Source organism: Pogonomyrmex barbatus, unplaced genomic scaffold (genome assembly GCF_055798465.1).
Source record: "Pogonomyrmex barbatus isolate J1 unplaced genomic scaffold, ASM5579846v1 scaffold19, whole genome shotgun sequence".
NCBI classification, from domain to species: Eukaryota; Metazoa; Arthropoda; class Insecta; order Hymenoptera; family Formicidae; genus Pogonomyrmex; species Pogonomyrmex barbatus.
This window is the reverse complement of record NW_028297115.1, coordinates 1,147,255-1,161,827: the sequence shown is the minus strand read 5'-3', so window position 1 is coordinate 1,161,827 and position 14,573 is coordinate 1,147,255. Positions and strand designations below refer to the sequence as shown.

The 14,573-nt window shown below is 33.7% G+C and overlaps 1 protein-coding gene across 9 annotated transcripts; it reads right to left on the bottom strand.

Moving 5' to 3' along the window:
• Nucleotides 1-6: 6 nt before the first annotated feature.
• On the bottom strand, nt 7-8,802 carry Rh50 (Rhesus blood group-associated glycoprotein Rh50). 9 transcript variants are annotated; one of them, XM_089075544.1, is made up of 13 exons: nt 7,121-7,519; nt 6,634-6,720; nt 6,043-6,178; nt 5,555-5,620; nt 4,353-4,622; nt 3,888-4,074; nt 3,502-3,652; nt 2,735-2,882; nt 2,352-2,570; nt 1,973-2,055; nt 1,297-1,440; nt 857-1,028; nt 7-297 (listed from the first exon to the last, which is right to left on the bottom strand). In XM_089075544.1, the coding sequence occupies exons 2-13, from the start codon at nt 6,640-6,642 to the stop codon at nt 137-139; spliced, it is 1,746 nt and encodes a 581-aa protein (XP_088931670.1). In that variant the 5' UTR covers nt 6,643-6,720; nt 7,121-7,519; the 3' UTR covers nt 7-136. The 9 variants fall into 9 exon arrangements, with proteins under 9 accessions (XP_088931670.1, XP_088931667.1, XP_088931663.1 ...); XM_089075541.1 differs by lacking the exon at nt 4,353-4,622 and having other exon boundaries at nt 7,386-7,520; XM_089075537.1 differs by lacking the exon at nt 4,353-4,622 and having other exon boundaries at nt 7,121-7,511.
• Nucleotides 8,803-14,573: the final 5,771 nt, after the last annotated feature.

Genomic DNA, 14,573 nt, shown 5'->3' with positions numbered 1-14,573 from the left:
GGCTCATTCTTTTTTTTTTTTTTTCCTCAATAATTTATTCCCGTCCAAATTCGTTCCATCTGATAACTGATATTTACATGCAAGCTTAAATAAGACTTCGCCCCTAAGACGACGCCCCCTTTCCATACTCGTGTAATTAAATATTACCCATGACCATATGTTCGTTAGTGTGACTGTTATCAGTTCGATTTTTTCCGAGCTCGAACTGGGGCTCGTCCTCCAATTCCCAGACAAAGGCGTCATCGAATTTCTGCTGCTCGGTGACCCAACCGCACATCTTCGTACGTAAAGCTAAACCTATAAATTGAGTTACATAATCGGGCGAGCATACAGAGAATAATCGTAAGAGGCTTTCGTGGCCAAGCTTGGGCATAATGAATGGATGAAATCAATAAAAGAGAGAATAATTAACTCATCTAATAATTAACTCATTAACTCATCTGCTACATAAATTAGAGTTAGAGTTAGACACAGCCGATTGCTGATTTGATATGTGATTCTAGAGATTTGTAAATATTACATAATGTACATGCTGCGTGTACTGCTCTGTGATTTTACTATAGCGTAAAAATAATGTATAACATTATTTTTTTTTTCTTCGAGGCGATATCGCGTCACTATAAATATATTGCATCGCAACAAAATAAAATTAATTACTACAAAATACTTCTGTCCGAGGAATACAAATATGACATTTTATTGGCATATTTTGTTTAAGATTAAGACCTCTATATATATATATATATATATCGGAATAAGAAATCATATTAAAAACTTCATTTAACAAAATAAAAATTATTTTATATCTCTAGTTCATGTTACACGATATGCGACATGGAGAGATTAATTAAAGTACCTGTTATTAATCCAGAGACGATGGAGATCCCAAGGGTAACCACTAAAGCTAATAATTGATACCCCGCTTGCTGATACGCCGTTCTATTAAATCCTGCTGATATTTCATGATAATTATCGTGTATTTCGGCAAGTTTCATCTCATTTCTCTTTGGCGCTCGTGCAGGGAAGATCTATTGGCAAAATAATTATAAAAATAATTATTATAAATTTTTATTAATTTGAAATTAAAAGAAAAATATTTCTTTATATACAAAAAAAAAATAATGCTTTCATTCTGTGTTGAATAACTATCATCTTGTCATCATACATAATTAGTAAATTTTGCACAGTAATTATCGTAAAAATTATTTTAAATTGCCGTTTACTACAGCGATGTAAATGAGAGTTAATTACGCGAAAACGATGAAATGAGTAATTCAAGGTGACGGAATTAGGTACCTCATACAGAGAATAATCATAAGAGGATTCTGTGGCCAAACTTGCCATAAGTGCGCCAAAAAATCCAGCCAGCACACCTGGCATCCCATGTAAATTATGCACCCCGCAAGTGTCATGGATATTAAGACGTTTTTGTATAAATGGCTATAAAAAAAAGTTGACTTCATTATTTTGTAAATGAAAGTATTAAGGTATGATTATCGAATAGTGAATATATTTTATAGGTTTTATATTTTATCTTAATATAAAATACACATATGGTTTAGTATAAAAATAAATTCTCATAAATTATATAAATATATATAATAAATTATAAATAATAAATAAATATGATAATAAATAAAATTATAAAATTATATGTAATATAATATATAATTATATATATATATATATATATATATATATATATATATATGTATAAAATAAATATTTTTAATTATATATTATATTATTATATTATATACAATTTAAAATTTATTTATATATATATATATATATATATATATATATATAAATAAATAAATAGGAAAAATAAATATAAAAAATATATATATATAAATATATATATATATATATATATATATATATATATATTTCTGAAAAAAACAAACAGCTCAAGAACAATATTCAATAATAATAATAATTATCATAATTGCACAATAATCTTCATTATTACCGTGAGATACTTATATCCCAGCACACTAATTATCCCAGATATAGCACCGACGATCAGAGCACCCACTGGTTGGCACATCATACCTATAGAAAAAAGTATCCGAATTAGTAAAAGATCTTAATCTTCAATAAAATAATATGCTAATAAAATATCACATATTTCTCGAACCGAAGTATTTTATAGCGATCGATTTTATTTCGTTGCGTGACGCAATATATTTATAATGACGCGACACATCACTGCGAAAAATGATCGTAATGTTACACACTATTTTTTTTTTTTTACGCTGTATGAAAACTCTACGCATGCGTACGTTTGCATTAATATTTACAAATCTAGAATCCGCATCATGTATCAAGTCAATAATCGACCGGCATACCTGCAGCTGTGCCAATGGCTACACCTCCAGCCAGAGTTGAGTTTTGCACGTGTACCATGTTGAATTTGTTGTCTTCCGAGACCAGTGCGGATACGGCGAACGTGATCACGCAACTCGCGGATATTGATAACAGGGTGTTGATTATGGCTCGCTGTTGATCATCCCCCGTCAACCCAGCGCTGTTAAATGATGGCCAGAATAGCCACAAGAACACTGTACCTGAAGGTGGCGATCAATCAATTCATCTCGCTGTCCCCCACTATTTTAGCGTTGTTGTGGTTTAACACTTTAGAAAATCCGACGAGGTAAAACGAAGGAAGGAAGTTGAGGTACAGGATTGAACGATATAATAATCAGGTAAATATAATTATCGGTATGCATACCGATCATGGCGAAAACGTCTGACTGATAGGACGACATTTCGAGAGCGTGCTCCTTCGGCTTCTCCTTCGTTCCGAATACAAAGCTAATCGCCAATCCGAAGTATGCGCCAAATACATGAACAAACATACTGTCACCAGCATCAACGGCCTAGGTGAAGGGTGAACGAAAGTTTATTTACAATTTATCTTCACAGAAATGTCTGTCCAGGTCGAGGCCAGGCCGATCACGTAACTTTTCCCCTAGTGAGCGGAAAAGTGAAAATGTTTATTATTGAAAAAAAGAATGGAAAAAAAATTTTCACTTTTCCGCCTTTAGGGAAGGAGTTACTTTACTTAGAAGTTTACTTAGAAGTTAGTTATGATCGATATTCTGTCAAATGATTATAGCGTTGTTGCTGTTTTGAAGTTTTTCGACGAGTCACATCGACGATGGAAAAAAATAAGGAATAATTATTGGAATCTTTGGAAAATAGAAAATTAATACATTAATTAAAACAATTGTATATGTGTATAAAAATTTTGAAATGTTCTATCTTAATTTTAATTGTACATCGTAATGTACAATAATTGTGAATGAAATGAAAAGAAATATATACTCTGAATATAGGATTTTTACTTTCAATGTTTAAAATGAATTAATCTCTTTTTTTTTCCTCTCTTTCCTATGTCTAATTAATAATTAATAAATTTTGCTTTCCCGCTTATTGCGGGAACTTGCGATCGAGCTTCTCTGACTGCGATTTTGCGAAATCAGGAATGGTACTCACCATGAACATAGTTTCGCCTACATACTTATTAATAGTGAACATGATCAGCTCCACTATCCCCATGAATATCAGCTGCATGTAGGTAACTTTACCTAGGACTGCCCCCATAGAGATAAGCGGCGTAGCGACAGCGACATCGGCACTAAGAAGGCTGAAAAAGTCCCCCGCAATGGTATATGACGAAGAAATGTTTTGATTAAAATTACTTTCATTAAAGATTTTTTTCATTTTTTTTTTATCTTAATTAAAACACTTCACCTCTTTCCTTGCCTTCGCAAAATAAGATTAATCTAAAATATTATCTATTCACTTTGCCTCGACTTTACTACTAATCTACTTCATCTCCACTCCCCAAGTTCTTAATATAAACCAAAGTAGACACTGACCTTCCTAATGAGATATAAGCTCTCTTGCCTAATTTCACGTTCATTAAGCCCTCGCAGATTAAAGCCACCTGAACGAGAATCGCTCCTACGAGGAAGGTCAGGCCAACAGCGCTCTGGCTGTACTTCTTGAGGAAGGTCATCAGAAAACCAAAGCCAATCCAGATCATCACGTGGACGTCTTGGTACACTGCATCAATTTAGCCAGATATAGGAAACATCAAAAAAAAAGGAAAAAAGAAGAGCAAACATTCCGTAAAAACGATATATAAAAAAAAAAATCGCGTGCAGAGACGAGCGAGGGGGCGAGACGCCTTCTTCGTTTCCTCCCTTGCTCTTTTCTTCATTTGCCCCTTTTCATCAACGAGGGGGCGAAAAAAAAAAAAAAAAAAAGAAATGGGAGTAAAAGGAAGAAGAGGGGGGGGGGGGGGAAACGGCAGGAAATGGCGGCACCAATATAGAACTTACGTGTATACGTGACCGATAGAGGGTTCGATTCTCCATTCAAATGAGGCGCGACGTTATTCTGTCGTATACCGGCGTTCACCTCCGGGGCGTAATCATATATCGCGAAAAAAAAACACAACAGAATGCTCTCGATAAGGAGAAGCATGATAGCGTGTTCTGGACCGTGGCACATCCTCATTCGTACCAGTATTGTGTAGGGATCGACTATACGCCGATGAAGCCATCGCATTGTACGGTGCGCCATGCAGCGATTGTGCTCGATCGTCGTGTCTCCCTCGAGATTATTGGCGTTTTCGCACCCCATAATAATTTAACCGTAATTTACTTTCGCCTCTCGTATGCAGCTTGAACTTAACTTTGTTTAAGCTTCAAACGTGACATTGATCTTGTGAAGTAAGTACTAACGATTAATACATCGTTTTAATCCGGCGAGAGATGAAAAGACCACGCATTTTAAAGGATCCAAGGTTCTTTGTGCAAAGCCTTTGTTGGGATATTAATTTCTGTGTATTAATTATATAATTGCTATGCGATTATTTCTAAAAGGATACGGAAGAACATACTTAATTCAATTCTAAAATAATCTTTCCAATATGTTTAAATCCTTCCTTTAAGAAGAAGTTTTTCATTACTTTCTAAAAATATACTTTAGTTCCTTTCGATTTTATTTAAAAGAAAACTTCTCACAGAATATTTATTCAAGATTAATTTTCGATTCTATTAATGTATTAATTGAAAGAGATTGTGTAATGCACTAAACTAATTGATAAATTCAGCGATTCGAGATTTTCGAGGAGTCCGTCAAAAGAATCAAAAGAACCATTCGTCGACAAATGTCAAAGATGAACTGCTTGCGATGATTGAAAACACGAGTGAAACTTTTATGTATTTATGTATACGTGTTTTTTTTTTTTTCACGTGCATCGCACAAAAGCAAGAATATATATATATATTAGCATATGAATAACGGAGTTATAAGTTTGTCTTGATCTTTCTTGTATTTTGAACAGATTGTCTGATCCGCTATCATATGTTTAAAAAAGTCAAAAAAATATTATTCTTTTCATAGATTTCTTTCATTGAATAAATATTAAATATATTTTGCAATCTTTTCCCAGATTCTCTTCTATTTCCTGTTCTTTTTTTATTTTTTCTCTTTTTTATGAAAAATAAATATGGGTAATAACTTTTGATTTACTTACTTGGATAAATTCGTAATGGATCATCTTCTGGTTTTTTGATTTGGACTTCGGATTTGTCAGCAGTGCCTACGAACGTAACAAATTAAAATAAATTAATTAAAAATTAAATTAAAATATTCATATTTAAAACACAATAATAGAAATTGTATTACACACACACACACACACACACACACACACACACACACACACACACACACACACAACACACACATACAAATTTTTAAAAAAGTTGATTGTTGAGAGCAAAATTAAAATTCTCAAATTTTTATAATTATTTTCTTTAACTTTTAGAAATCTTAAAAATGTTTAAACCGCTTGGAATTGATAAAGTTTTTAAAATTTTACAATTTTGAAGGTTTTTTTTTTTTTATTAATATTGTAATGTTTCTAAAAATTTTAATATCCTTATGTAGATATTATTACATAACTATTACATAAAGTGTACATATGTATGTGTGTACACATATTATATATCATATACTGACCGGTATGATTTTTTAGCAAACTGGCATTTGCTTCTGGACCGTACGTCATCAATGCTCCTATTATCGCGATTAGGATGATCTCGAGGAGAAACAGCATCAACACTTGTTGCTTCTCGGTGACCGAAGAAAACATTATCTGCAAAAAAGAAAAGATTTACTTGGTTGTTTCGTGAAAACAATTACATTTTTTCCGCGATTAAATTATTAATTTGTCATCAATTCCTTCTGTTGTATTTTATTTTGGGATGATAAATTTTTCAGACGAGGAGTATGTAATACCAAATGATAATTACTTTAATAAATTTCCTTTTAAATTTTTATTTAAACAAATAAACAATACACTTTTGAGAAGTTTAATATTTTATAATTGTAAATATTTACCTACCACCGCACTTCTTTAAAGAAGCAAGGATTACAACAAACTTAAATATACCGTTACATAAATGTAATTAAGAATTAATCTTAAATAAGCCTAAAATAAGTATTTGTTTAAAACACATACGCATATAAATATGTAAAGTTGTAATTCTTAAGGTCTATGAACGAATAAACACTTATAAACAGTAACTTGCATATCTATCAATACAATACCTTTCCCATTGTAAATCGATAATTCAGTTTAATCAAACTGCCAGACGTCTGTCACACTGACAATTTTCACTGCCTCACACATTCATTCTGAAAGAATATATTTTATTGCTTATTTTTGCAGACTGATTTACGTGCTCGTCGAATTTTATTTAAGAAAACGCGGAAAATGATATAAATCTTAATTTATTTCTATTTATATATTATCTTCTATGTATTTAACAAAGTTTTTCAAAAATAATTTAATCAAATTTTTTTTTTTTTTTTTTTTTTTCAAAACTAAGATGTGATTAATTAATAAAGCCATTTATTTAAAATCTCATATATTACTTTTTTTTATAAATTGGATAAATTTGTTTTATAAATTACAGTGAATACAAAATGTATAACATTTCGTAAAAATTAAAGTTAAATTCAGATAGTAGTCTGATAAGAGACAAAAGCTGAACGGTGAAAATAGTTTTATTGAATAATTGAATATTAGCTCAACTGGATGTAAAATATGCTTATCCTTTATGATGAACACGATTCAATAATAACACTGTATATCAAATTCGATTTCTCACCGACCTCGACCAGTCTTTAAATCACCCCACGGATCACACACGTTATATTTGCTTATTATACACTTTTGGATTTCGGTCAAGGAAGTAATCACTCTTTCTAGTTTTCGTGGAATTCACTGGGTGCTTTTGACAGAGAACGGATCCATTAATAGAGCGTTACGTAGTAGTGATAATCGTAACGTTTATTACCCAGTTTCAGGGATCTCGTTTTTACTCCTAGCGAATCCTCCTTTGTCGACGTGGGAAACGTCGCTCGCTGCACGCTGTCGCAAATCGTTTCTGCCTCGTTTAAGCCTCGTTTAAATACCCACACTGAGGGTCGCTTCGAGATCATCACGCCTGTTTATATGAACCCCAAGCCGCAGGGAATTAGCAACAATTGTCGTCTTTACTTAATTTCGTGCGTCCTTGTCATCTCACCACAGAGAGATAACCACAGTTTCCAGAAATAGGAGGATTTGCGCTTTGATCTACGTACTCAGAATCTCGAAGTCAGAGCATGGAATTAAAAAAAAAAAAATTGGCATTTGTAGCGATCCATTATTTAAGAAAGGAAAACTTAAAATCCCAATCAGTTGATTGCAATTAAATTTTTATATTTTATAATAGTAGTTTCAAAACACCAGCTTCTTTACCCCGTGTCTCATCCCGTGTAAATATATACTATCTTTTTTTGTATATTATAATAAATATTATATAAAATAAATGAAAAATATTATAAGAAAATTTGTTATTAATATATAACTTGTGTATTACTTAATGCGATTACAATTTAACAGTAGTAAAGGAATTGATCTTAGTTGATCAATTCCAATATATTAATAATTATGATTATTCTGCTTTCTCCTGAATTAATTTGAATAATTGAGAATACAGATATGATATAATCGCCAGAATTATTACAAAATTATTCCTTAAATTGTGATTATAACAAGTATGCAATAGATTAATGGAATTGTTTTTCAGTAGCAAAACTGAACGTTACAAACATATTATCTATTAATGGATGACATCCTATACGTCGACTATATGTCGCATGCAAGAATAAGAATGCGAGACGATCTCTGATAACAAATTGCTTACACAATCACTCAAAAGTGGTTAAAATTGTATGCGTCCTCTTGGCAAATGAGTAGTGCAGTAAGAGAAAAATAAGTTATTATTGTGACACAAATTTATGTATATACACATATTTATATGTGTGTACGTACGTTTTTTAAACGATAAATTTTGGAAAGTAGAATCCAAGAATTATTAATAAAAATTAAAATTACACAGAGAAATTGCATTCATTCTTTATATACATTTATATATCTTACTCTTAAAATAATATCGATATTTATAATGGATTCTTAAACTATTTCGTTCTTAGGCTATATAACTTTTCGCTTACTTTTATTTTGTTGCAACTGCTTCCAACTGCGAGAAGGGAACGATGAGGATGTTGCAGAAAAAATTTTCTTTACGTTTCACAGATTGCCCTCGCATGAAAAATCTATCTCTCTTCAGACACAAAATCCCCTTTGCATCACACGAGTATCGGACGGAAATTTCGGAGGTCGGGCTGGTATCGGAAAGGAACACAGTAATGTAATTTCGTGAACGGAATCACAAGACGGTCTGACTCCGGGAACAAGCAAAACGACACTCAGCCGAAGAAAAGGAAATAGTTCAATGCCAGTAGACAGATGACACGCGATCGATTTGCTCTGCTCCGGGAAATCGACGGTCAACATGTACCTATATAATTAGACTGCACGTAGAACACAAGACAAACAAGCTGCCGTTTGTGGTGGCGACCTGACACACGATGCCCAGTGCAAATTCTGCTCATTGAGACAAGAATATTTTGTTAATAAATATAAATATGATCGTTAAAATATATATATATATACAAGATGGAACGTTTTACTCCATAATTATGTTTCTTATAATTTTGTGATATCCTATTAAAAAACACACACACCACATCACCACACACACACACACACACACACACACACACACACACACACACACACACACACACACACACACACACACATTTCCAAGAAATGCAAATTCCAATGGATTTGATGCCAGGAGGAACACGCGAGATGGTAACATCGATTAAATTTTAATTATAATTTCTGAGATATAATCAACACAGAGATATATTTTGATTTATTCAAACACGAATGAATTATTAAATTTTTAATTTTTCCGAGTCAAAACAACATTTTTAGATATCTCCCTTTAGATATCTTTTTTCTAATTGAAAATTTAAAATAAATATATACTTCGAAACATTTAGATGCAAAATAAGAAAAAAATTACAATTTATTCTTAATTTTAAAAATTGTTTTTTTTCAATATTCCTTAGGAATATCAATGATATGGCAATGATATGACCCCTTTTGAAGTGTTTAATACGCAAAAATAATTTTTCTCGCGCTGACATATGTATATAACATAAAAGAGTAATATAATGGTAAAAATAATAATGTTAAAAGTAATAATTTTTTTATAACGAGGTTATTAACAATATTCTTTTCTCAATTAAGAAAACAACTTGTTGCCGTTATATATTAATATATAATATATAATACATAATATATAATGGAATAAAAATTTAAAGATGTATAATAGCAGAGAAATTTGATTGAAATTTATATTACTCGATTGACAAAGAAAGGGATAGACGCCGTGAATTAAAATAAATGTTCAACCCTATTTTCCACCCTTAAACCTTATGTTTTTATTTAAGATACAGATGTAATTAAGATCTACATCATTTTACAATGCGATTTGGCGAAAGAACATTTCAATTGTTCACTCCTATCCCTCTGCCAAAGCTTTCAGCAAAGCGTCGTAAATCCAGATGACACGCGTAACTTGAGCGTCGCGATTGTCGTGTGAGAAATTCGCCGAATGTGAGTTTGCACAAGAGTTTCGACGAGAGGCGGCATTTAACTCGAGAGACAATATCCCGTCACGATACTGCCGTCGTGTCACCGATATTTCCGAGAGAAAAATTGAATACGTGCTGCGAGTTTGAATGCGCTTTCGCCCTGTCCCACAGTCCCGAATGCATCGCCTTTGATCAACTGCGGATCAAATTCTCCTCTAGATCGGCTGATCATATCGACTCGCACACACACCACACACACACACACACACACACACACACACACACACACACACACACACACACACACACGCACGCACGCACGCACGCACGCACACACACCACCACCACACCACACACACACACACACACACACACACACGCGCGTAGAGATAGACGAAACAAGTCAGCACTGCAAAATTCCTGTGCCTATGTGCCAAGATTATAATTTGCCATCGAATCCACCGCTTCCTTTAAAATTGATACGTAACATTGTTTAATACACCTATGTGCTTAAGACTTTTCATATAATTAATTTTACTCGTTAAGTTTAGCTCGAGTACTAATCTCTCATTAAACACACCGATCATTACTTTTCATAATTTCCAATTTCATTCCTTAAAAAAAAAAAAAAAAGAAGACATATACGTTTAATCCTTAAAAAAGACACTCTTCGATAATGTTCACTTTATACCTCATATTATTTAAATGAAACAAAAAAGTCCTAAAATTTTAAAATATTCTCTTTCATAAAAAGACTACATCATATCTGTATATATATATATATATATCGACGTGCTTCAGAGTTAATTGTTTGACTTAATCCGGGCCGCGTTACGATTAAATTACCGTAACAATAACCGGTTTTTTTTGGACGAATGGCTCATATCGCGCGAGCTGTGTTATATACGCTAAGAAGTTGCGACGCCGTAAGGGCGGATTAATTTTAACGATAACGAGGATTTAACGGCCAGCTTTCCGAAACTTTCGAAAGTTCAACCCCCCGAAGTTTTCCCCGAAGTGTCGCAATTTGTGACATCGGGTCAGCCGGCCACTCGTTCCGCTTCTTTACGATTGTTCTATTAATTAAAACAATAGTACAAGTGCAAAATTTGCACGAGTGAGATAAAAGTTTCATTTCGGGCCGAATAAAGAGGATTTCATTTTCCCAAGGAAAAAAAAAAGGGGGGGATTCCCCTTTTTATTGTTTAACCAACCTGGTTGCGACTTGTGTTTTGTTGGAGTTTCTCTGGTAGCGTATACGTCTACCCCTCAACGTAAATACTTCACTTTAATATTCGAAACAGCTGAGACTATGATTCTGCAGCTCTCGAACAACAAGAAACCCGTCTAACAATAAGTTACAGTATTACGGACTGACAAAGTCGACGTGGAGAACCCTGCGGAAGGACGTAGCAAAAACGCGGATAGGACGTCGCGACGTGTCATTCTTGGAATCCTCTTTTGCCTCTAACTGTGAAAGTTTTATCTCGCAACAAACGCGTGCCGAATTTTAAAGCGGCCAATAAGAAATGCCACCTCTACTCCTTCGACACGTTTATTGTACACAGGTCAGTGTTAAATATTTTAACGACAATCTATCTCCAATTCGACAGGATGCATTTCGAGAGTTACGATTATGTGGAGGAGAGCGACAAAGTCTAAAATGTTCCATCAAGAAATACTATAATAATTTTAAAGCAAATATTTTATAATACTTTTTTAAAAATTTTATTTTATAATGATTAATTAATTAATTAACTTTCTTATTTATCTTATAATACTTGCATAATTTAAAAATTTTACTAAAATTACACTTATTTGTTTGTAGCGTGTGTTCTTTACGCAAAAAATACTTTACTCTCCTGTTTTAAAAGAAGATATCTATATCTATTATTATTATAGCTTAAACTTAACTTAAACTTTATAACTTCTTCCGTTTATTATTATTATTATTATTATTATTATTATTATTATATTTATTTATTAATTTTTCATAGAACCACGTTAACGTATTTTTGTCATAATATTTTTCTCACAAACTGACTTGAACGGTAAAAAAAATAATTTATGCTACGAGGGGGGGGGAATGTACTGGGGGGGGGAAGGAAAAGAGTAAGAAAAGAAAAAACGAGAGAATAACATTGTAAGAAAAATATTGAATTCTGATTGAGGGAAGACAAATATCGAGTTGTAAGTAGTTTGCGTAGAGCGAAGGATAAGGGATAACAGAATTGAAACGGTACATTGCAACGGGGGTTTTGCAGCACCCCCCTAGGGTAGGCGTGTCGCTATATTAGGTTTTAATCATTCAGAGGATGAAATTTTAGGGACGGGGCGTGGTAGTCTGTCTCTCTGCCGGTACCACCCCTTCCTGAAAGCCGTTCGCAACCACGTTTACGAAAACCATATCTGCGTGTCGTTATTAGGCCTGACACACACGATAAAATCGTGGATGGATGGTAACGCGATGGTAATTCGAACTGCTGAAACGGACCGACGTCCAGGAAAACTTCCAGGCTAAATTGTTTGTACATAAATAATCGCTCGAAAAAAATCAAGACGTTCGATGTACGTTCGGCGTACGTAAAGAAAATATTTTTGAAAATACTTGCCTCTTTCGAAAAATTCTGCAGAGGAAATATCCGTTACGAACGTGCCTATGTCTGGAAAACAAAAATGGAAATGACCCCGATATGTATTTTACTCTACTTTACATGAAATTTCCAACAAATTTCTAGGCGAGGCGAGGTATTTTTAATCTAACGAGAAGTATAATCTAAAGTACTCTAAAATACCCCCCCCCCCCTCCCACGTGCAATCAGGAAGGAACGTTGCACATCGGTCGTTTTGTTACATACGGAAAATTTCGCATTTTGCGAAACGAGGACGCACGAAGGAAGCCGCACTGCGGCTTGAAACCGAAGACGTTTTTCCGCGCAAAGATACGAAGTATCTCCTCTTTTACCACCGCTCGAGCAAATTGCATTGTCAATTATTCAACACGACGAGCGACGGAGTGGTTGTATATCCGATGTATACGCGCATTTCGGTCTTCGGGGGAAGAGCGGACAAAGTCGTTTTTGCATTTTTCACTCATCCCGCGGCATTATTTCCTCAAAGGACATTTCCAAAAGCGCGAACGGCAGCATTCCCTTCGAACGGAATCTCGGATATTTTGTAATTAAAACGATTAATATTACCAACATTAATTAACATTAATTAACGCGCAGCTTTTAGTGTAAACGCAACGTTTGAGGGAAGATGTACATGCGACATACAAGAAAAAAAAAAAAAAAATAGATTTAGGAATATCTTAGAGAAACGAAAAATTGTAATTTTTAATAATAATTTTTTTAATAATATTTTAATAATAATTTTTAATAATTGTGTTCATTTATTATATTAAATGTCAATACCAATCCAATACTAAACGTTTCTATTTTAACAGTACATATGTTTTTCTTTTTTTTTATTTTACGTACAAATAAATCCATATTAAACATAATATAATATAATGTAAAGAACACGGTGATATAAAAAAATTAATTAAACGAAATAATACTTTCATATATATCAGGAATTTAAAAATTGAAATGCAAAACGAAGACTTAAAATTCAAAAACTAAGCACAAACATAACATTTTTATTCGTACAAAATTTATTCTTGAGTATAAAGAAATTTAGAAAATTTTATTATATATCATATCGCATAATATTCTTAATCTTCTTCTTTCTTCTTCCGCCCGTCGTCATCTCAATGAATCAAATCTGTTTTGCTTATGAAAAAAAAAAAAAAAAAAAAGAGTAGAATTATTCTTTCGTGCAACAATGAATACGTCGGAGACGATTTTTCCGCTATTTCCTCTTTTCATATAGGTTCATGAAAGACGTCGTTCAAGCGCGTCGGAGGATGGAATCGTGCAGACGAATCATTAAACTCGCAATGTTTCAGAAACTGTCGCCGTCATCGCGACATTGTTGTAACTGCTTAATAGAGATCTGAACGGTGCAATTGTGCCAAGAGACCGAGGAAACTCTCGATACGGATTCATCGGTTGGCCCTGGCGTTTACTCCGTTTACGCCTTCCCACTTGAAATTGTTCGTCAAATTAATTCGTAAATCCGAAAGAGAACATCTGCTCTCAACGTTGGGGAAGACGTGCCGCGATTCCTGTCTGTCTGCCTGCCTGCCTCTGCAGCAGCTTGCCCCAGGAGTCGCCACGAATTGTACCCGTATCGTCTTCACGGAGAGAAATTCCGCCACACAAAATCCCATAAATCTTCCTCCTCCTCCGCCCCCTCCCTCCCTCCCTCCCTCCCTCCTCGTCCCGTCCCGCTCGTATGCTTTTGCTGTAATCTCGTTGCATCGAGCACGTTGTTCTTCCTTCTTTCCTCCTCCGATTACGTTAATATCGCTTTTCTTTCAAATGAAATGATTGCAGGATTGATATGAAATTAAATTCAAACGCGTTAAACGCCAATTCCAA